The following is a 21,600-nucleotide window of genomic DNA, read 5'->3' as shown; positions in this document are numbered from 1 at the left end:
CCAGTTGATAAATATTATAAAGAGACGTGTAACTTGCTATTTTTTAATAGTTTGTCATTTTTAATAGAGGGAATCAGGTTAAGTATGATTGAGGCTACCACAGCAGGGTCTCGTCCGGGATTTGAACCTGCAGCCTCTGAGTCACAACCACGTTAAAGGTGCTATACAAGCACCTCGAGTTGCAGTAGCAGACTGCCGTCTCTAGATGTCAGTGTTTCCCCCTGAATATCCCCCCGAAGCTGTTAAGTTTGATGCTGATAAGCACATTGGCCGATCCCCGCCCTCTCTCTCTCTCCCTCCCTCCCTCTGCTCTCTCTCTCAGAGCTGAAGCAATAAAATGCTGACCTCACACCGTGCTCCTGGTATGTCTGTCTCAGCATTGCGCTCAAAGCGAAGCAATGGGAGAGGAGGGAGGGAAAACTGGGTGGGTGCGGGGGAGGGGTGGGGGGGGGCGTTTCAGTGGGGGGGTCAGAGGGGTGGGATGTGGGGGTTTGGGTGGGGGTGTCAAAGGGTTGGGGTGGGGGAGGTTTGGGTGGGGGTGTCAAAGGGGTGGGGTGTGGTGGGTTCCAGCTGCCGGCATTGCCTTGCACAGGGTATCAGCACAGAGACGCTGTGTGAAGGTAGGCGAGAGTCTCTTTTTCTCTCTCTCTTTCCCTCATTCTCTCTCTCTTTCTCTCATTCTCTCTTTCTCTCTCAGTCTCACACTTTCTGTCCCACGTGGGGACTTTTTGCATGGATGGTGCTGTGCTTTTGTGAATGCCTCATTGTGGTATGCTGCAGTGGGACCATGCTGTAGTGCGTGTGTGTGTGTTTGTGCATGTGTGAGTGTGTATGTGTGTGTGTGTTTGTGTGTATGTGAGCTGATGGGCGACTTGCTTTTATCAGAAAACCGATTTTCGGATAATGGTCTCCTGAAGGGTTTCTTCAGCTGCGAAAACGAATGCTTGCTCTCCTGCGATTGGGTAGATCTGAAGCTCGCTCTGCTGCGATTGGATAGATCTGCTGCTCGCTTTCCTGCGATTGGGTAAATTTGCTCAATTATGAGGGATTTCACAGCTCTGTGGAGTAGCCTGTCAGAGGGCTGAATTCTAGGGTTTACACTCAGAATAACATGCACTGTTCGAATGACTGGCTGTAGCCATGGTGTACATTTGGTGACGTAAAAATCAGTGTTTAACGTTTCTCAAAAAGCCTGGCGATTGTAAATCTCTGCGATGGAACCTCTTGAGGTGTGTCAAGACATGATCACCGCCATGAGTCAGCTTAGATGGCCTAGATCATTTTGGGATTTCAGAAGTGGTTCTCATTGTTTTCGCAGGTTTGTTTCGCCTCTTGTTTGTTTTGTTGCTGTTGAAATGTGTTTTGGGGTACTGTAAGGCCCGGGGGGGGGGGGGGTCTTGGGATGAGGGGGTGGGACAGCAGCGAGGGGGCAGCGGGGGGGATTTGCACCGGTTGAAGTCGCTAATTCTGAAGAGGCTAAAATTACTCGGGGGATGATTTTGGAATCTTGCACCCGGCTGCCGAGGTGGAGGGCGTGGCCTTGTGATCGGTGTGAAATCTTATGGCCCGTCAGTCGCGGGATGTGACATGTTTGCGGCTGTCGAGCTGCGTGTGTGTCTGTGTGTCTGTGTGTCCGTGTGTGTGTGTGTCTGTGTTTCTGTGTGTCGTTTGTGGGTGGAGCTATCAATAGCAATGTGCTATCCCCTTAATGTTAGATATGGGTAAATCAATAAGCCCTATTCCTTCTGTTATGTGTGCATTTTCTCTAATGTACATTACCTAATGGTGCAGGGTAGCAGGACAGAAATATGATAAACAGAAAAAGTGCTGTATTCATTTATGGCTGTCGGAACTTCCTGAGAGATGCAAACACAAAAGGAAAAATACCTGTTACACACAAATGGAACCCCATAGCAGTGAAGTGCTTGCGGCTGCTATGTTAAAGAGTACATTCATTCATACATAGGTACACAGGACCTGTTTTAGTACCTGTGTTTTCTTGCATACGTGCTGTTCGACTGAAGTGTTGCTTGCTTTAGCTGGGCCTGTGTTTTTGTTGCTGCGTGTGATAATCTCTCAATTTATCTTGCAACGCTAGACTTGCAAGTCACTCTGGTTGAAGCTGCCTGCTGATGAAATGAATAACTCATCACTGTTTCCACTGCCAATGATCATAAAAATGCCATGATTATCATTCATATGTATTTGTCAAATACCAGCTCAGCTCCATAGTCCCCCCCCCCCCCCCACCACTCTTGTTCTACCTCCCTTGGTTGTTGTTGATGTGGTCTGTTCTGTGTAGAAGCCCTGCCTCTACAGAAAGTCATTGTGATGTCATGAACAGAGAGGGGCGGGGTCTGTTCACATTCCCCTTTGATTGGTTGTTGATGAGGTCTGTGTAGGAGTCCCGCATATACAGGACGTTTTCACTTAAGACTCAAACTGTAAATTTAGGTGAAATGCTGCAATGAACTGCGTTGCATTTTATAGTGCTGCAAATCAATAATCAGAAATGGAAGCATCATAAAAGATCTTAGTAACAGCTTTCAAGGGCTCTGAGATTTTCTTGAGTACTAGCACAAACCGAAGATTTTCTCTAAAGCATTTATCCTGTCTTCTTGACCTACGTTAACTCAATTTTTCTTAATTCTTCTCAGATTTTGGTGTGTTTTTATTTTTACCTGTAGAGGAAGGTCTTAGGAGAACATGTGCAAAGGAACCTGGGAAAGGTCAGAGGTCATGAAAGTTGTGGATTGACTCAGTGCCCCTGTAAGGGGGGGGGGGGGGGGTGGCGGGGGTCACTGAGTCAATCCTCTGACACGTCTTCAGGCTCTGTACCCTCAGCATTTATGACTCCAGTTGCCGTCTTTCAATCAAGCAGTCAAACCTTCAGACAAGCAAAGAACTGCATTAATGGAACCTCATCCTGTTTGCAGAGTGCGGTGCAAGTATCTGTTCATTGCAGTGTCTAAACTGTTATTTGTGGTGTAACAAAATCCAGAGTGCATTGGGGTTACCAGCACCGAGTTTGTGAAGACACAGCAAAACCGATAACGACACATTCACACCAGTTACATTAGCAAGACAACACAGGATCTAAGAATTACCGAATTCCTCCATTCAATGGGGAGATAATTCAAATGAGTGTAAATCTGGAGTCTGCGTGTGCTTTCCTGGGAAAGAGGACTCTGGCCTGAGTTTGCGGGGCATCTCATTATCTTGACTGCTTGTAAGAAGCATTTATATTGCCCGGTTGGCCTGTGTTGTGGGGAACGAGAGCCATGTTTATTCGGATGCGCTCTGGGGCTTGTGTGACCTGCAAATAGCCCCCCCAGATGGCTTCTGTGAGGTCAGGTGACCAGCACTGTTCAGTTTCCGCACTCCAGTCCATGCTGCTCCTTTAATGGCCCCCCCCCCTTTTAACCTTTTCAGGTGTGAGATCACAACGATGTGATTAGAATGTTCGTAACTGAACATTCTAATGCTGATGTAACAGTCGCCACTGGCAATTGATAGAAAATAGAATTCTAGAACACTGGCCCTGAAAACATTACAAAAACCTCCTCTTCTCTTCAAAGGGTTAAAAGGGACTTGTGACACAGAAATGGTGAATGGTGGTAGTTACAGTTAATGCCTTATTGGGAAGTCTCAGAATCTCATTAAAGCGTAATTGCACTCACTCAGTATGTTTACATGCACAGTTGAAATCGAGCTATATTAATAGCAATTGTTTTATTGTTGTTGTCCCAATATACATGACTCAGAAAGAATCGATTTATTGACCGGAGGTGTGTCTGACTAAGGCTTCTTATAAATCCCGCTTCCTCCAATTTTGTCGCAAATTTTTTGAATAGTTCGTCGTTCTGCGTTTTTCTTCCATCCATATATTTTGGGATATTTAACTCCTTTAGTTGTGATAGCATGAAGTTGGTCTCCTTGTCCGTCCATTATTGGGAAGTCTCCAAATCTCATTAAAGAATAAATGCACTCTCTGTTTCAGCCTAGGTTCGCCTACTGCACTGTTTGAAAAATACAGAAAAATGCTTCCTGGGGTGGGTGGAGCTGGTGTGTCCATCTCATTTGCATAAAGTATTCTTCATGTAAATGAATTTTTGCAGCATAGTTGCATCTAGCTCATGAAACTTGGATCAAACTTTCAGACTATGTGTTGCTGATCAAATATGAGTCAAGATTCAGCAATTACGTGGTTTTCTTTTTCATCTCAACTGTTTTCAGAAACATATTTTAGTGGACTGTTCAGGTGGAATATGAGAGGGTTTATGAGCATGTCGCCTCGTTTCTCTGGTTTGAAAATGTTGAGCTGAAACCGATCTAGCCAATCGGGTGCCAGCAGTGTTCCATCGTATTAAAAAAGTAAACTGATGAATTTGTGGGCGGCAACAATTTTCCTGCTCGATGTCTTGATTGACGTCTACATGACATAGTTGTACCTCCAAAGTGGTAGTCTGATATCACGATTGGGGCGGGGCCAAAGCGGAATGCAGAAAGCATTTTCCAAGCATTAGAGAGGGCAGCACCAAGACGTCTTCAGCTTTTTCATGTCAAATGATATTATTTCAGAAATGTTTAAATAACGGCATGGATTAAATGTTTAAAATAGGCATACAAACATGTTTACGGCTTTAATAAAGTGATCTAGGGTGTAATTACCCTTTAATTTGTTTCAACATGGTGCAATAAAATGCAAAATGACAGTTGCCAAGTCAGTTTGAATGACTGTATATTTCCTGGTGTTGGGTGTGATAATGGCTGTGGTTTCTGTTTGTCCTGAATATGAAAGCCTTTTTATCAAATATATCCATATTAGGAACTATCTAATCTCAGTGCAACTATGGCAACTCAAATGTCAACCAAGCAACAAAAACGTCTGTCCTTTGAACAGTTGACTTTCGGACACCTGTGGATGTTTTAGTCTCCCCAGCTTGGCTTCACTCAAAGTCAGAAATGAGATATTCCAACTCATTGATCTCTTTAATCTAAAATGGCCGCCAAAGGTGGTGGTGGGTGTAAGGCAATGAATGGGAAGGCTTTTGGCATCACCACAGTCAAGGCTTTGCAGGGTGTCGTTAGCCACTGTTAGATACATGTCAAACTATTGGTTGAAGCGGAGATTTCTGCCCCTCACAGGGAATGACTGTGCATTCTGGAACACTGGATGCCAGGTGCACAGTTTGTGCCATGTGAGAGAGGTTATTAACCCTTACTGTAAACACTGCAGTAGCTTCAGCACAGGTGCACTTCAGGGGAAGGAAGATGGGGGTGTTGCCTGTCTCCCCCCCTCCCCCCTCCCCCTGTTACATTCACCCCCTTTATATTCTCCATTACTTCGCATTGGGTCATTTACGCACCAGAAGGTGAATATCGTTTCAAGAGAAGGTGAAGACTAGTGCCTCTCATGGGGAATACAAAATAGTTGCCTTTTTCGTGATATATAACAAGCTGTGGTGTTCTACTGTGATATATAACAAGCTGTGGTGTTCTACTGTAACATATCACTAGTTATGATGTTTTACGATGATTTATTACAAGCTTTGAACTTTTACTGCGATATATCACTAGTTATGGTGTTTTACTGTGATGTATAACAAGCTGTGGTGTTTTACTGTGATATATAACACAATTTAAATTTTTACTGTGATATGTAACAAGCTTTGGTGTTTTACTGTGATATAGAACAAGCTTTGGTGTTTTTCTGTGATATATAACACGCTTTGATCTTTTACTGTGAAATATAACAGGCTTTCGTGTTTTACTGTGATATACAACAAGCTATCTTGTTTTACTGTGCTATATAACAAGCTTTGAGCTTTTACTGTGATCTATAACAAGCTATGGGCTTTTACTTTGATATATCATAAGTTGTGGGCTCATACTGTGATATATCACAAGCTTTGAGCCTTTACTGTGATCTATAACAATACGGTGCTTTACTGTGATATACAACAAGCTGTGGAGTTTACTGTGATGTATTTTGAGGTGCCGAATGGAGAGGCATATTGTGGTATGTTACAGCATTAGCCTGTGGAACTTTATTATTTTTCCCCACTAAGCCTACTTACGTTAAATATGTAAAGTGTTGGGGACTGTTGCAACTTTGACTGAGGCGGCTATAGGATGCCTGCAGAGAGCTGTGTTCTGGCTGAATCGTGATTATTGTGAGTTTGTTTTCGAGCTTGCTCCAGGAGCCAAACGCACACCCCGTTTATCAGGGTCCCCACATCTGTGGGCAGTAGCCGGGGGGGGGGGGGGGGGGGGGTGTGGGGTGGGGGGTGGGCGGGTTCTCGGCTGGGTGTGTGTGAACAGTGATAAATTAGCACAGGCTGCTCCGATCTCCTCTTCCATGTAACACAAAACCCCTACCCTACGAGTACTGGCGCTGTTCCTCTCTCTCTCTCTCTCTCTCTCTCTCTCTCTCTCTCTCAGTCTCTCTCTCTCTCTCTCTCAGTCTCTCTCTCTCTCTCTCTCTCTCAGTCTCTCTCTCTCTCTCTCTCTCTCTTTCTCTCTCAGTCTCTCTCTCTCTCTTTCTCTCAGTCTCTCTCTCTCTCTCTCTCTCTCTTTCTCTCTCAGTCTCTCTCTCTCTCTCTCTCAGTCTCTCTCTCTCTCTCTCTCTCTCTTTCTCTCTCAGTCTCTCTCTATCCCTCTCTCTCAGTCTCTGTTAATATATTTTAATGTTTGATACTGTGTGTGTTGGTGTTTCTCTGGTCCTTTTTATCATTATCATTATTACTTTTGTTTAGTGCAATGAATTTACAAATGATGCTCTAATAAACGGGCATCAAAGTCTCGGTCTCTCTCTCTCTCTCTCTCTTTCTTTCTTTCTCTCACATGGTCTCTCTTTCTCCCTCCTCTTATCTTTCTGTCTCTTTCTGCCTTGCTTTCTCTTGCCTTTGTAGTAGGAGGCTTCTGTCCTTCTCCATGTGCAGAGCTTATGTGCTGCATACGATCCATTTAATACGATGCAGTGTTTTCTTTTCCCCCTCTGTCTCCTGCCCTGTACCCTCGTGCCCCAATCTTCCCTCCGCAGACAGTCCTCTACCCCCAGGGTTCCCCCCGTGCGCATAAGGACAGGAGCCCGGCCCGCCCGCAGACATGTCTAAGAAGAGCGACCCGCGGGACATCGATGAGGATGCCATCCTCAAGACCCTCTCGGCCGAGGAGCTGGAGCAGCTGGAGATCGAGCTCGCCGAGATGGACCCAGAGGTAGGAAAGTGGGGGGATGCGTCACTAGCAGGCCTCATTGTAGGCCTCAGTCTCACTGCAGCGTGTGTACACACCGCACACCACGAACCTTCCCTGTTCTACACACCACCTGTTTACATGCTGTAGAGCAGAGCTGACAAACCCTGTTACTGGAGGTCTACCATCCTGTAGAGTTTAATTTCAACCCTAATTTGGCGCACCTGACTCTACTAATTAGCAGGTCAATGAGAATGAGGTGCGCTTTGTTAGAGTTGGAGTGAAAACCGACAGAACAGTAGATCCCCAGGAACAGGGTTGGACAGCCCTGCCGTTGTCACTGTCAACACTCTGATGAGTATGCTATGGTCATTACATTATATTCAGTTAGCAGACACTCTTATCCAGAGCGTCTTAATGTACGGGAATCTGAGTGCATTAACCAGGGTTATAAAAGCAACTGAACCAAACTTGCCTATCTACACTCCCACACCAGCACAGCAGGGATATACATTCCCACTATTTTGTTTGGCCTTGTCTTGTATTATTATTATTATTATTAATAATAATAATAATAATAATAATAATAATAATAATAACACAATTATACTTTTTATTTATATGGCACCTTTCAAGCATGGAGCACAAAGTACTTTTCAAAGCAGATAAAAAAAGGTTTAAAATGACATTTGAATGTTCGGTTAAGTTTATTTGTGACTTCACACCATAACAGGGTTAAACAGTGCTTACTCTGTCCACACACACTAATACTGGACAACACAAACAGTAACATGAATTTGTTAGTAATTAAATAACAGTAATGAAATCAAAGGCCTTCTCTCCTTCTCTGTTAATCTCTCTCCCTGAATAAAAACCGGGACACATTCTCCTCATGGTTTTTGATAGGGGCGCCCCTGAAATTACAGCTGTTTGGTCTCCTTCGCCGTATCGCGTTGCGTTTATAATTAGCCTTGCCGATGCCTTCGCCCTCGTCAAACCTGAGGCCTTGGCTCTGTAACCACGGAGACGAGTGATCCCCTCCACCCTTTATGTAGAATACTCAGGACGGCTGTGGCGTGCAAACGGAATATGATTGCAACAGGAGGACGATATCAGCGGGATTAAAACGGGATTATGGGAATACGGAACTGTAATATGGTAGGAATGCATTGATTTTCCTGGCATGAGATTCCAGCTAGTTTTACTGAGAGGCACTTTCCTGAGATAATGTAATCATCTGACCAGGCTTTTAGAAGAGACAAACACATAATGGAAGTAGGAAGCATCGATTGCCTTGCATTATCTTGTGTTTTTTGTTGAGAGAGAGAGAGACAGAGATGCTTCACTCTCAAATGAAGGAAATGATGGTGAAATTTTCCGACCACAATAAAAATGATTGCTGACGGGTTCCCAGAATCAGAATGAACAGCAATCGGTTTGATTTTCTGGCCATTAGAGGCATGCAGTCGATGGGCTACTGTCTGAAGAATCCAGCAATAATATAACTTATTAAATTGTCCATGACTGTTCATTAACCTTTATTTTCCACCACACGTTTTCTGGATGTTGTTGACGTTTTTGGTCATATTATAAATACCAATAACATGTGGTGAGGTGTGCATTTTGGAGTGCACCAGGTAAGACCCCCCCCCCCCCCGCCCCCCGCCCCCTGCCCCCTGCCCCCCGCCCAAAGGCAAGAAAAGCTCTGTGCCGCACCACTAGCCTCTCACACATTTCCATCCATCTATCCCTCCATCTATCCATCCATCCATCCATTTTCACCTGGTCAGGGTTGGAGTGGGGGGAGCTATCCCACAATGCAGTGGGCGAGAGGCAGTAATACACCCTGGACAGTTTGCCAATCCATCGCAGGGCCCACACATTGTTCACTAACACACTCACCACATTCGCCTCCACTGGTAACGATGGGTTAATGTTGTCTTCGCACTGAAGGCAGTGATGCTACTCTGCATAGCATTCCAGCCATTTAACAGGCATCCTCCTCCTCTATTTACAACGCAAGAGAACGTCCAGTAAGATCCCAGCTGATTAATGCGAGCCATAATGGCAGACCTGGTTCAGTAACATTCCCAGATCTGTCTTTCCCACCCTGTCTGCACACCTCTGACTCGTAGCAAGAGAGGACAGTTTCACTTCCTGACGGGCTTTTACTGCCTCGACCTCTCGATGACCACCCCCCCCGAGCCAACACGATTGGTCGGAAAAAAGTATCGGTTACCTCCCAAAAGGTGGGCAGCGTTTATACCTTTGAACTGCGCTGCCCGTCCGGCGTACCAGGCTAGCTTTCGACAACCACGGCTCCTCGAGGGATCCGATTGGCCCGCGAGCCTGACACCCCCCCCTCCCCCGTCTCCCTGTCTCCTCTGCGCCTTCCCAGAATGCCACGCTGCCGGCGGGAATGAGGCAGCGCGATCAGACGAAGAAATCTCCGACGGGCCCGTATGACCGGGACGCGCTGATGGGGCACCTGGAGAAGGAGGCCCTGGAGCACGAGGACCGGGCCGACCTGGTGCCCTTCACCGGGGAGAAGAAAGGTGACCCCCAGAATCCGACTGCATCGTAGACCGTCCGACACTCGAGCCAAAATGGCGGCTTTCACCTCCTTTACGGAGCGTGTTCTCTGTGCAACCGTGTGTATATATCATCTGTGTCATGCAGCTTGACTGTCCATTTTTTGTTATGTTTAGGCTTTAAAAATTTTTTTTTTTTTTACACATTTTGAGAGTTGCAATCCGGCTCTGTCTACTGTCCGTGTTTCACAAGTGATCGAGTAATAAAGTTGGTTCAAAACCCACTCCGGAAGAGACGTTAAACCGAGATCTGGACTCACTGTGCTCATTAAAGGTCCCCTGTCACTTGTTTAAAAACAAAACAAAAAAACAAAAAAAACCAAGAGTTACTCTTTGGTGTCCTGGCAAAATTACCAACCTGACTGCATCAATTAACAAATTTCATCTTTATTTCTATTGGCTTGATAATTCCCCCCTCTCCACCACAGCTGAATTGTGGTTAGCGTTCTAGTTCAAAATGGCTGCTGTGCATCACCCAGGTGGGTGCTACTCATTGGTGGTGATTGTGGTCAGTTTGCCCCACCCCCTCCCCAGCGATGTGGCCCCCCCCCCCCCCTTCCTGTAAAGTATAAAGCATGATGTGGTGTATGTGCTACGTGAATGCAAACCCTCATTGAGTGACATAGAGCCGTATGGCTACATTGAAAAAACAAAAATTTCAGCACAAATAATCTGTGATCCATTGGTTCAATCACATTTTTGAAGGACCAGAAAATGGTGGCTTGATTGATACACCCTGCCCCCTCCCCCCACAACAAACACGAAGATTGCGTCACCCCTCACTGCTAGTTGGAGGTGTACTCTGACATCGGACTGATTTTATTGGGTCACAGTCTTTATTCTCCTCCCCCCGCCCCAAACTTTCAGTTCGTGATGGTGATGATGTCACAAACTCAATCCCCACGGTAACCCCTGGATGTACGTTCTTCACAAGCACGGAAGCATGAAAGCATACCTGCAGATCCCTAAAGTTCTCCACCCCAAACCTGGTCACCACTCAGCACCCGGGCCTTTTCGGGGTGCACCGTAACCCCAGAAAGTGCCGCTGTGGCTAAAAAGGGAGGCTATATTTAGGCATCCCCTCTCGTCAGGGGACAGCGGCTGGCGGCAGTCGCCACGGCCATGGAGCGCGCCCGCGTGCTACTTTAGTTTCTCCGGTCCGTGCGGCACCCTGAAGTTCAGCGCAGCCGGGCGGGTTTCTTTGGCAGAGCGACAGGGTCGAGACCTCGCCTGGCCTCCCTCCCCCTCCACCCTGTCTTCCTTCCTGTGAATAGTAAGGCTCTGTATAGCACTGCTTCTACCACAGAGGGCGTGTAAGGGTTCTGCCAGTGCCTGAGTAGCAGACAGGCAAAAGAAACCCTCGCTGGGGTGTTTTGCTCGCCCCCAAACGCCCCACTCCTCGCCCGGTTAAAGCTCCCATAACCTCCCGTTGCGGAGTTCATGTGACGTCATCACGATTGCCTTATGACGCCGAGCGTGCTAATGCGTTAGCGGATGCCTGTGCAGCGGAGTTGGGAGACCCGAGCTAGCGGGTGAATATCCGCTACGTGCCGTAGCAGTTAGAGGGCACTTGGTTCTCCTCGTCTGGGGACCTTGGTACTCAGCTTGGGGGGATAAGCCTGTCTGTGAGGCAGAGCAGCCAGTGGAGGCTGTGCGATAGACCTACTCCCTGTTTCACTTGGGGATATGAATGAATGGGCCAGATTTTGATTGACTTATTTTGATTGGCCATAATTCAGTGTGTCCTTTCCCCTGACTGATGGCTTAATATAAGCAAGGCTTGGACATGGCTGGGAAGTGCTTGGATGGGAGACCTCCTGGGGAAAGTGGCGTTTGTGGGCCAATGTAAGGTGGTCTTCCCTCAGGGCCAAGCTTAAAGCCATCAGAGTGACGGGGACACTGAACCGTATGAGGTTCTGTCGTTTGAACGACACCTTCATATCAACGGGGCCAATAAAGATTTGTTGCCACTTGTCTCGAGGTTGTGGGGCGTTCTCCGAGATCTCGGCTAAATCCTCATCCTGGTGGTTTGATCACATTTGGATTTGTACCCTTGTGCGCAAGAAATCGAAGGGTAAATAGTTTTTGGCAAAATTCCGTCTTTAAATAATTGATTAATCAAAAGTCTTTCCCTGAAATACTGCGTGACGTAATCTTTAATCACCAAAAAAAACCCTTCTACCGTGCTCCAGAGTCGTTCAGTCGTTCAGACCAGCGATGTCGCTAGTTTGATGCTAAAGACACAGCAGCCATCGTATTTTCACGCGTAACAGGCCTGTTTATACGCAGCGGCAGCCAAAGAGCAAAGAGCACGCTCAGATTTTTGCAGCGGGTTCCCTAATTGACCCAAATCTGCGTAGCAAATTCTGACGTATCGTGTTTGCGGACTCCGCTTACTGAAAGCACGCCCGGGGTTTGGAACCCGAGGAAGCGTATATCATTCTGTGATTTCACTTTACGAGATCTTGACATGCGGTACAGCACGGCTGCTGCAAATCATCTGCAACATATCAACCTGCATTTATCGTTTGGAGACTTGGCCACACGCAAGGTCCAGCAGACTTTAACGCTCCACGCCATGCAGCAATAATATGCGTACGCCTCGGTGGATAGGCAGAGTCTGTGTTTGACTGGCAGATGTTCTGCAGTTAGCTTTGTGCAGTGGTGCTGGAAAGCAGCTGTTTTCATCACTGGGATCTCAAACCTGCTTCTTTTTTTTCTCTAGAAGCGTTAAAAAAATTATTTTTTAATTATTGCCTAGTGAATTACAGGAAGAGGGAGTGCGGGTCAGACAGTGAGGGAAAAACGCCACGATCATAAAAACTGCACACGGAAAAATGAGTTGGACACGGAAGTGCACAGAACCTAAGCATGCTTTGCAGTAACTGACCACATTCACCCTCACTGTTCACCTCTCCAAAACGAACCTATCATAGATATGGGATAATCATGTGTGTATCTGTGTGTATGTGTGTATGTGTGGTGCGTGTGAATGTGTGTGTGTGTGTATCTCCTCCACAGGGAAGGCCTTTGTTCCGAAGGCTGGTTCAGGACAGATACCTATTCATGAGCAGATCACCCTGGAGCCCGAGCTGGAGGAGGCCCTGAAGAACGCCACAGACGCCGAGATGTGCGACATCGCAGGTACCTCATCCCTCCTTCGTCCTCTGCCCCTCCCACTCAACGTAGCCCCTCCCCTTCCCTCTGCCCCGTCACTCAACATAGCCCCTCCCCTTCCCTCTGCCCCTCCCACTCAACATAGCCCCTCCCCTTCCCTCTGCCCCGTCACTCAACATAGCCCCTCCCCTTCCCTCTGCCCCGTCACTCAACATAGCCCCTCCCCTTCCCTCTGCCCCGTCACTCAACATAGCCCCTCCCCTTCCCTCTGCCCCTCCCACTCAACATAGCCCCTCCCCTTCCCTCTGCCCCTTCACTCACCATAGCCCCTCCCCTTCCCTCTGCCCCTCCCACTCAACATAGCCCCTCCCCCTTCTCTCTGCCCCTCCCACTCAACATAGCCCCTCCCCCTTCTCTCTGCCCCTCCCACTCAACATAGCCCCTCCCCTTCTCTGAGCCCCTCCAACTCAACATAGCCCCTCTTTTGTCCTCTGCCCCATCACTCAACATAGCCCCTCCCCCTTCTCTCTGCCCCTCCCACTCAACATAGCCCCTCCCCTTCTCTGAGCCCCTCCAACTCAACATAGCCCCTCTTTTGTCCTCTGCCCCCGTCACTCAACATAGCCCCTCCCCTTATCTGAGCCCCTCGCCTTTCCTCTGCCCCTCCCACTCAACAGAGCCCCTCCCCTTCCCTCTGCTCCTCCGCCCCTCCCACGCATCATAGCCCCTCCCCCTGCCCCTTCCCTCTGTCCCTCCCACTCAAATTAGCCCCTCCCACTAAACATAGCTTCCCTCTTTCCTCCTCCCCTTTTTTATTTTTCCCTCCCCTCCACCCCACACGGCTCCACCCTCCCTCCCTCTATCCACACCCCACCCTGTTTTCTCATTGACGGCTCTTGTTACTGTAAATGGAAGTGGGCGTCGGCCAGCGTAGCCCTGGTTCCCGCTGGTCTGGGCCCAGCGTAGTGGATGATGTCACTCAGTCTGTGTTTCCAGACCCTGAGCAGATTTGTGGAGCCGGAGTAGGCTTTGCAAAGCCTTTCCATGAAAGGCCTCTGTGGTCTTGAGTCCTGCACTGATTTGTAAGGGTTATTATTTCTCACCTTTTATGGCTTTCCTTCCATCCTGAAATAAATGCTTTGGCATTTCACCTTAAGATCTCATCAGATACATTGCCATTGCATTAGGTCGAATTGTGACCTCACCTCCACTGTAGTTGCCTTGGCAACTGGAATTCTGCACCCTCCACCCCGGCCCTCACCCCTCTCACCTGACTAGAACTGTCCTGGTGACCAGGATCATCGCTATGGTGATGGCATCAGTAACACAAGGGATTCTCTGGCTTGGGAATCACGGAAAAGTCCAGAACTGGAACGGGCCACAACAAGCAGGCGTTTTGCTTCTCTTGTGGGGCCCGGCGGATTAGCCGGTCCGGCCCGCTCGTTGAAGTTAACGGGGCTGGTTCTGGAAAGGGCCCAGAGGAGATTTTGGGGCTTCACTAGGCCGTGTAATTCTTTTGTTCGGTCGGTATTTTGGCAGGAGTTCTGTTGTCAGAACTGGCCAGCGACCGGGAGGATCTGGCATAGACATAGACACATCTTTCTTTCCCCCTTTTCTTTTAAAATGAAAGGAAAAGAACAAACCGAACTGTAAACAGAACTGAAAACCTTCCACCTTTTTGTTAGCGCCCAATGGCACTGTAAACGTTTCTTGAAGGCGAGCCATTAGCGGAACAGGTCTCAGGTCCCTGTCCTCTCCTCTTTCTTCCTGTCAGTCTTTCATTCCTTCTTTCTGTCCCTCCTTCCCTAAAAAGGGCTTCCTTGATTTAGGAGTGGTAGCAGTATAATTTGTTTTTTTTTTCTTTTCTTTTTTTTTTAGGAGTGGATTGTGCATTTGCTTCTGGTGACATTGCTGCAAAGCATTGTGGGAAAGGCCATTAAAAATGTAACATTCCATTATTACAAAACAACCTGAGGCAGCCTGATGATGAATGCTGTTGTAGATGTTTTTTTTAATTAACTTTTGGACACCACCGCCTCCCATTCCTCTCAGTCTCTGAAAACAATTTCTAGATGTGGGGACAGCATTTAGCAGCTGGGAAAGGCCTAGCTTCCTAACCAGAGCATTAATAATTCAATTAAAGATGGAGGAAACGGGATGTACGTTCCCCTGAAGTATTTATGTTGCAGTGATTTATTGACAAGACAACGACGCTACGACCTGCTCGGTCTCACAGAAAGGTGGCCTGTCCAGGACGGGTCACTTCCTCCGTCCCCAGGGGCAGCGGGCGTACAGTGCTTAACCCGAATCACGGCAGTAAAACTTTATCAGCTGTGTAAACGGCCCCTTTCAAAATGTCCGCTTGCGCTGAGTAATGAGCCAGCGTGGGCGGCAGGTAGGAGGTTAAGGGTGTTTATTTGCCACCGCGGTCACTGCGGTCACTCGATCACTGCGGTCGCGTATTCCGAGGGTTGGTCTAATGGAACCACCCTCCCCAAATCCCTCCAGGCGGTACAGTGGCAATGATGTAATCGCGGTTAATTGAGGTTAAGTACATCATAATGTTGTACTGGACTACCTCCCCTGCACAACAGCACTCCCTCACAAATGCAGACATTGACTATTTCATATGATGGTTCAGGAGTTCCCAAATTTGGGAGTATGGGGGTATTCTCAGCAAATATGATGATGATAATGATGATTGTGATGATGATGATGATGATTATTATTATTTAATCTTTCATATGTTTTATATCAGTCCATTATAATAACGGTGTAATTTAGCTAGATGTTTACATGTACTTGCATGTTAAATAGAACTGTACTGCAGCCTGTAGTTGGTAATTGATGAAGCCGTGAAATTTTTAATGTTGTTTTGAGGTGGGGGTCCTCAGCTGAGGTTGGGGCGGGGGGGTAATTTAGGCGTCCTTTAGATGTAGAAGTTTTGGGAAAACGCTGTGTGTTTTCGGTTGCTGAGGATTTGTCTCTTGTGTCGGCAGCCATCTTGGGAATGTACACGCTGATGAGCAACAAGCAGTACTACGACGCTCTGGGCCTCGAGGGCAGGATCGCCAACACCGAGGGCATTAACAGTGAGTATTTACCCCCCAGTGCAACACTGAGGGTCATTAACAGTGAGTATTTACCCCCCAGTGCAACACTGAGGGGCATTAACAGTGAGTATTTACCCCCCAGTGCAACACTGAGGGTCATTAACAGTGAGTATTTACCCCCCAGTGCAACACTGAGGGTCATTAACAGTGAGTATTTACCCCCCAGTGCAACACTGAGGGCATTAACAGTGAGTATTTACCCCCCAGTGCAACACTGAGGGCATTAACAGTGAGTATTTACCCCCCAGTGCAACACTGAGGGCATTAACAGTGAGTATTTACCCCCCAGTGCAACACCGAGGGCATTAACAGTGAGTATTTACCCCCCAGTACCACACCGAGGGCATTAACAGTGAGTATTTACCCCCCAGTGCAACACCGAGGGGCATTAACAGTGAGTATTTACCCCCCAGTGCAACACTGAGGGCATTAACAGTGAGTATTTACCCCCCAGTGCAACACTGAGGGCATTAACAGTGAGTATTTACCCCCCAGTACCACACCGGGGGCATTAACAGTGAGTATTTACCCCCCAGTGCAACATCGAGGGGCATTAACAGTGAGTATTTACCCCCCAGTGCAACACTGAGGGCATTAACAGTGAGTATTTACCCCCCAGTGCAACACTGAGGGCATTAACAGTGAGTATTTACCCCCCAGTGCAACACTGAGGGCATTAACAGTGAGTATTTACCCCCCAGTACCACACCGGGGGCATTAACAGTGAGTATTTACCCCCCAGTGCAACATCGAGGGGCATTAACAGTGAGTATTTACCCCCCAGTGCAACACTGAGGGCATTAACAGTGAGTATTTACCCCCCAGTGCAACACCGAGGGGCATTAACAGTGAGTATTTACCCCCCCAGTGCAACACCGAGGGCATTAACAGTGAGTATTTACCCCCCAGTACCACACCAAGGGCATTAACAGTGAGTATTTACCCCACAGTACAACACCAAGGGCATTAACAGTGAGTATTTACCCCCATTCCAACGCTGAGGGCAATGACATTGAGTAGTTACCCCCCCCGCCCCATTCCAACACTGAAGGCCATGACATTGAGTATTTACCCCCGCATTCCAACACTGAGGGCAAGTATCTGCCTCTTCCTCCAGTGCAGCACTTATTAAAAATGTTTTAAAAGACAAGAAAAGTAGTTCTAGTTTTTGACCCTGTAGGGCAACAGCACAATTTCAGTAGGTTACAATCAATATGATATTCAAAACAGCCCTCATTCACCGCGGTTGAGACCGTACGACAGTTACTCCTCAGTCTGGGCTGGCAGTTCATTCGCCAACAGCCCTTAATTATTCATGTGAGGTCACCCATTAGACAGCGACTCAGCAGAACATTTACTCCAGGTATCGATCAGCTATCGATCCACTGATGAAAAAGACTAAGGTTGGCAGACACAGGTGTGGATTCAAATCTTTGCTGATCTCATTGACATAACAGAACCGCAGTCATTGACTTTCTCATTGGTCAAAACATAGCGTTTGTTCCAAATGCATCCCCCTTCCCCCCAAAAAAGGGGGGAACATGGAGAGGGCGGTGTTATTATTATAATTCCAGGTTTGACAGAGGGTCTAGTGGTTTTGTTTTGTTTTATTGAATAACTTCAACTTTCAGAATACGATGACCATATAGCAATCTGTATTTGGCAGGTTTGGTGGAGAGTCTTGCAGTTTAGTTTTTGATATGCCTGCTTTTTTTCCTGTGAGTGCCAGTAATTCATCAGGGCCATATTTTCCGGGCACAGATGAGCATCAAAGATTGTTCCACACAGGACAAGCCATTTTGACCCCAAAATGCAGGATGTTCTGCCCAACCCAGGCCATTCACCGTGGCAACCTGAGGATTGACGGCGAGTGTGTGTGTGTGTATGTGTGCGTGCTGTGCAGGCGTGGTGAAGCCCGACACCTACAAGACCTACCCGGACGAGCCCCCCAACCCCACGAACGTGGAGGAGACCCTGGAGAGGATCCAGGGGGATGACAGCAGCCTGACGGAGGTCAACCTCAACAACATCAAGGTAACGGTGGGAGGACAGGGGAATTGTGGGTACGCCGTCGCACCCTCGCACTCCGAGGATCCAGGTTCAGATTCCAGGTGGGACAATGCCATTGCACCAGTGGTGGGTGGTGAGTGGTGGGTGGTGGGGGTGCAGAATTCAAGTTGCCATGGCAATTACAATGGAGGTGACATCGCAATTCAGTGACATCACAATTTGGCCCAATGTGATGCCAATATCTGATGGGAGCTTAAGATTAAATGTACACGGACCACATCACAACACTGAAACGTCATGTAGAAATGTTCAGCATCAGATGGAAATCATATTGTCCTGTACACTCAAATACTAATATTATTTTAATAATGTGATCTTTCCGGTCCTCTCTTCAGGACATTCCCATCCGGACTCTGAAGGAGATCTTCCACGCCATGGCGACCAACACCCGCGTGACCACCCTCAGCATCGCCGCCACCCGCAGCAACGACCCCGTTGCCATGGTGAGTGACCTCTCCAGAGACTACCATCTGGGGGAGAACGTTGTTCATCCCTCTGTCCATTATCTAACCTACATATTCGTGGTCAGAGTCGTGGGGGGGCTGGAGCCTATCTCAGCATGCATTGGGTGAGAGGCAGGAATATACCCTGCTCAGGTCGCCAATCTATCGCAGGCGACATGCACCATCACTCACACACTCATACCTATGGGCAATTTAGAGTCTCCAGTTAACCTAGCCTGCATGTCTTTGGACTGTGGGAGGAAACCGGAGTACTTGGAGGAAACCCATGCGGACATGGGGAGAACATGTAAACTTAGAACACAGAAAGGCCCAGGCCAGGAATCGAACCCAGGACCTTATTGCGACAATGAGGTTCGCAGCCCTTTTTATACATTTTCCCCCCATATAAGATAGTTACGTATGAGACATACTTTCCAAATAGTAATATATTTTGCTACATTATAGTGATTACAAATGTAATTATTTGGCATGTGGTATCTGTTTCATATGAAGCCACTCTCTTTATTTGTTTGCTGTTGTGTCTTATTATGTCACTTCCTGTTGTCTACTTCCTGCCCCCCCCCCCTCCCAGGCTGTGGCTGAGATGCTTCAGACAAACACGACTCTGAAGAGCCTCAACATCGAGTCAAACTTCATCACCGGGGAGGGCATGCTGGCCATCGTCAAGGCATTGGCTGAGAATACAACCCTTAATGAGATTAAGATCGACAACCAGGTCAGAACCCATACCCTCAAAACAATACATACTTATGATAGACAGAAATTAGTTTCCATCCTGTTCCAATTTGATCTTCTAATATTTAAATCTCCTGTCTCCAACACATTTCGGTCATGATATTGTCAACAGTAAAAATCAGAAGTAAGATTTATTCCTGATAATAGGAATTACATCATTTATTTCATTGCTTAGTTTTCTAATTATACTTTCAAGAAATTAAATCTGCTGTCACCAAAATTCATTACCTCTTTGATGAGTATATTTTTTGGAATGCTTCTTCAAAGTTCAAAGTCAGTGTTCTAGAACTCGGCTGCTTTCAATTACCTGTAGTGATTGTTAAATCAGCATTAGAATGTTCAGTTAAGAGCATTCCAATAGCATATTTGTGACCTCACATCTTAAGGGGTTAATAATGGAACTGAATTCGCTAGTGTTCCACTAACTGCACTTTCTCTGCCCAACAGCAGTCATGCCATACCTGTCACAGGTGTTTAATAAACTTCCCCTGTCATGTGAGCCTGATAAGTGCACGACACTCAGACGGCTATTCCGTCTTCATGAGCTCCTGTGGTCGAGGCTAATACACACTGACCTGGGCAAACTGGAAACTGTCTGTACCCATAAATCTGTGAAAGTACACACAGGCAGCAGACATTCGCTAAAAATGGACGACCTTGATGTCGATGCATTACATTACAGGCATTTTGCAGACGCTCTTATCCAGAGCGACTTACACATTTACATTGCATCCATTTATACAGCTGGATATATACTGAAGCAATGCAGGTTAAGTACCTTGCTCAAGGGTACAATGACAGTGCCCCATCCGGGAATCGAACCTGTGACCTCTACCCATTATACTACACTGCCGCCCTCGATGCTACAGTTTTTTTAAAGTTTTTTTTTTTTTACCTCTGGTGTGTTCAGTTTTGTCCTTGTTAGCATGTCCTGATTTGGAGGGCTTTACAGTAGTGACAGGTAAGGGTCTGAACGCGTGCCCTTCTTGTAAGGATTCCCAGCGTCTTAGTCACCGGGCCACCTTTTGAACAAAGGACAATGTCTTGGTTCTGAGGGACGAAGTCTTTTGATTGGTTCATTCAAATCTGTGATTAACAGCACATTGTAGCTGCACCCGCAGTAAGGTTCTTGGAAGTCTCTGGGAGCTCATTCCAGTCGCTTATTTCATCTGTCCTCGTCTCCTCAGGCCTCGCCTGACTGGGAAATTGATCAAGGTCCAGCCATCTTTAAGGACATTCGATTACATTAAATGCTCCTTGGCGGCTATATCTGTAACTGACGTGGCTTCAGACCAATGCTTCAAAGTGCAAGGACGTTCCATTAGCCTAAAACACGTCTGTCCTTGTATCTTTTCCTCGCATCCTTTCCTTGCGTCCTTCGTGAGGTGGAGCTAAGGAAGCGAGGAAAGGATACAAGGAGGCCAACTAAGTGATTGGAATGAGCCCACAGTACCCTTCCCACTGGGATTCCAGTCTCTGACTCCTCCCCTTCCCGTGACATGTGACCCTAATCTCCGCCCACAGAGACAGAGGCTGGGAGACTCAGTGGAGATGGAGATCGCCACCATGCTGGAGAACAACCCGAGCATCATCAAAATCGGCTACCACTTCAACCAGCAAGGTCCACGAGCCAGAGCCGCCATAGCCATCACCCGCAACAACGACCTCCGTGAGCACTGTGCCGTCAACAACAACAACAACAACAACAATAATAACAATAATAATAATATAATAAATAATAACAACTATATTTTTATTTTTTGTTCTTTCAGTTCGTCAGAACAGAGTAAGATGAGGGAATCCTCCTATGGAGGACTGATTGGCCTGCCAGCCCTACCCACATTGCCCTGTGACTTGCTACTGATGCCCGACGACAGCCCCCCGAGAGAGAGCATCGTCCTTGGCTGGCGTCTAATGTGCCCCCAAAACTGCCATGTGCGTCACCCTCTGTGCCTTTGTTCGATCGCTAGCTTTCTCTGTCCCCCCCCACAAACCCAAACCCAAACCCAAACCCCCCAACCCCCACCCCCCCACCCCCGCCTGTCAGAGAAATCTCATTTCATTAACCTGCTCTAGCTAGCCACTGCCCTTCCTGCACTTCCTCCTGCGGGAAATCCATATTTCGCAAATCGGCCATCCTCTCTGTTTAGGTCTATTCGTGCGCTCCATTGTGTTTCACTCTGAAGAAAAAAGGACATCCAGGAAACTAACGATTTGTTGAGATACCTCCGCAAATATCACGTTCGCAGTGCGCCAGGTACTGACAGAAGTGTTGTGTTCTGTAAATAATTTGAATAAAAAATGTTTACGTTC

The 21,600-nt window shown here is 47.3% G+C and overlaps 1 protein-coding gene across 3 annotated transcripts; it reads left to right on the top strand.

The window, feature by feature from the left end:
- The first annotated feature begins 532 nt into the window (after positions 1–532).
- On the top strand, positions 533–21,600 carry LOC118233314 (tropomodulin-4-like). Of its 3 annotated transcripts, none has more exons than XM_035428884.1 (10): positions 533–620; positions 7,046–7,221; positions 9,596–9,752; positions 12,810–12,932; positions 15,905–15,997; positions 17,922–18,052; positions 18,424–18,531; positions 19,124–19,267; positions 20,812–20,956; positions 21,060–21,600. In XM_035428884.1, exons 2-10 carry the CDS (start codon positions 7,111–7,113, stop codon positions 21,080–21,082), a joined length of 1,035 nt encoding a protein of 344 aa, XP_035284775.1. In that variant the 5' UTR covers positions 533–620; positions 7,046–7,110; the 3' UTR covers positions 21,083–21,600. The 3 variants fall into 3 exon arrangements, with proteins under 3 accessions (XP_035284775.1, XP_035284777.1, XP_035284776.1); XM_035428886.1 differs by having other exon boundaries at positions 568–620; positions 7,050–7,221; XM_035428885.1 differs by lacking the exon at positions 533–620 and adding an exon at positions 5,354–5,397.

Source organism: Anguilla anguilla, chromosome 8 (assembly GCF_013347855.1).
Source record: "Anguilla anguilla isolate fAngAng1 chromosome 8, fAngAng1.pri, whole genome shotgun sequence".
Classification (NCBI taxonomy): domain Eukaryota; kingdom Metazoa; phylum Chordata; class Actinopteri; order Anguilliformes; family Anguillidae; genus Anguilla; species Anguilla anguilla.
Note: the sequence above shows the minus strand (reverse complement) of the source record. Positions and strands in the feature narration are given on the sequence as shown.

Coding starts and splice junctions, on each gene's coding strand:
- LOC118233314 (XM_035428884.1), top strand. CDS start 7,111: ATGTCTAAGAAGAGCGACCCGCGGGACATCGATGAGGATGCCATCCTC. Junction 12,933..15,904: donor CGAGATGTGCGACATCGCAG/GTACCTCATCCC, acceptor TTGTGTCGGCAG/CCATCTTGGGAATGTACACG. Junction 15,998..17,921: donor CAACACCGAGGGCATTAACA/GTGAGTATTTAC, acceptor CGTGCTGTGCAG/GCGTGGTGAAGCCCGACACC.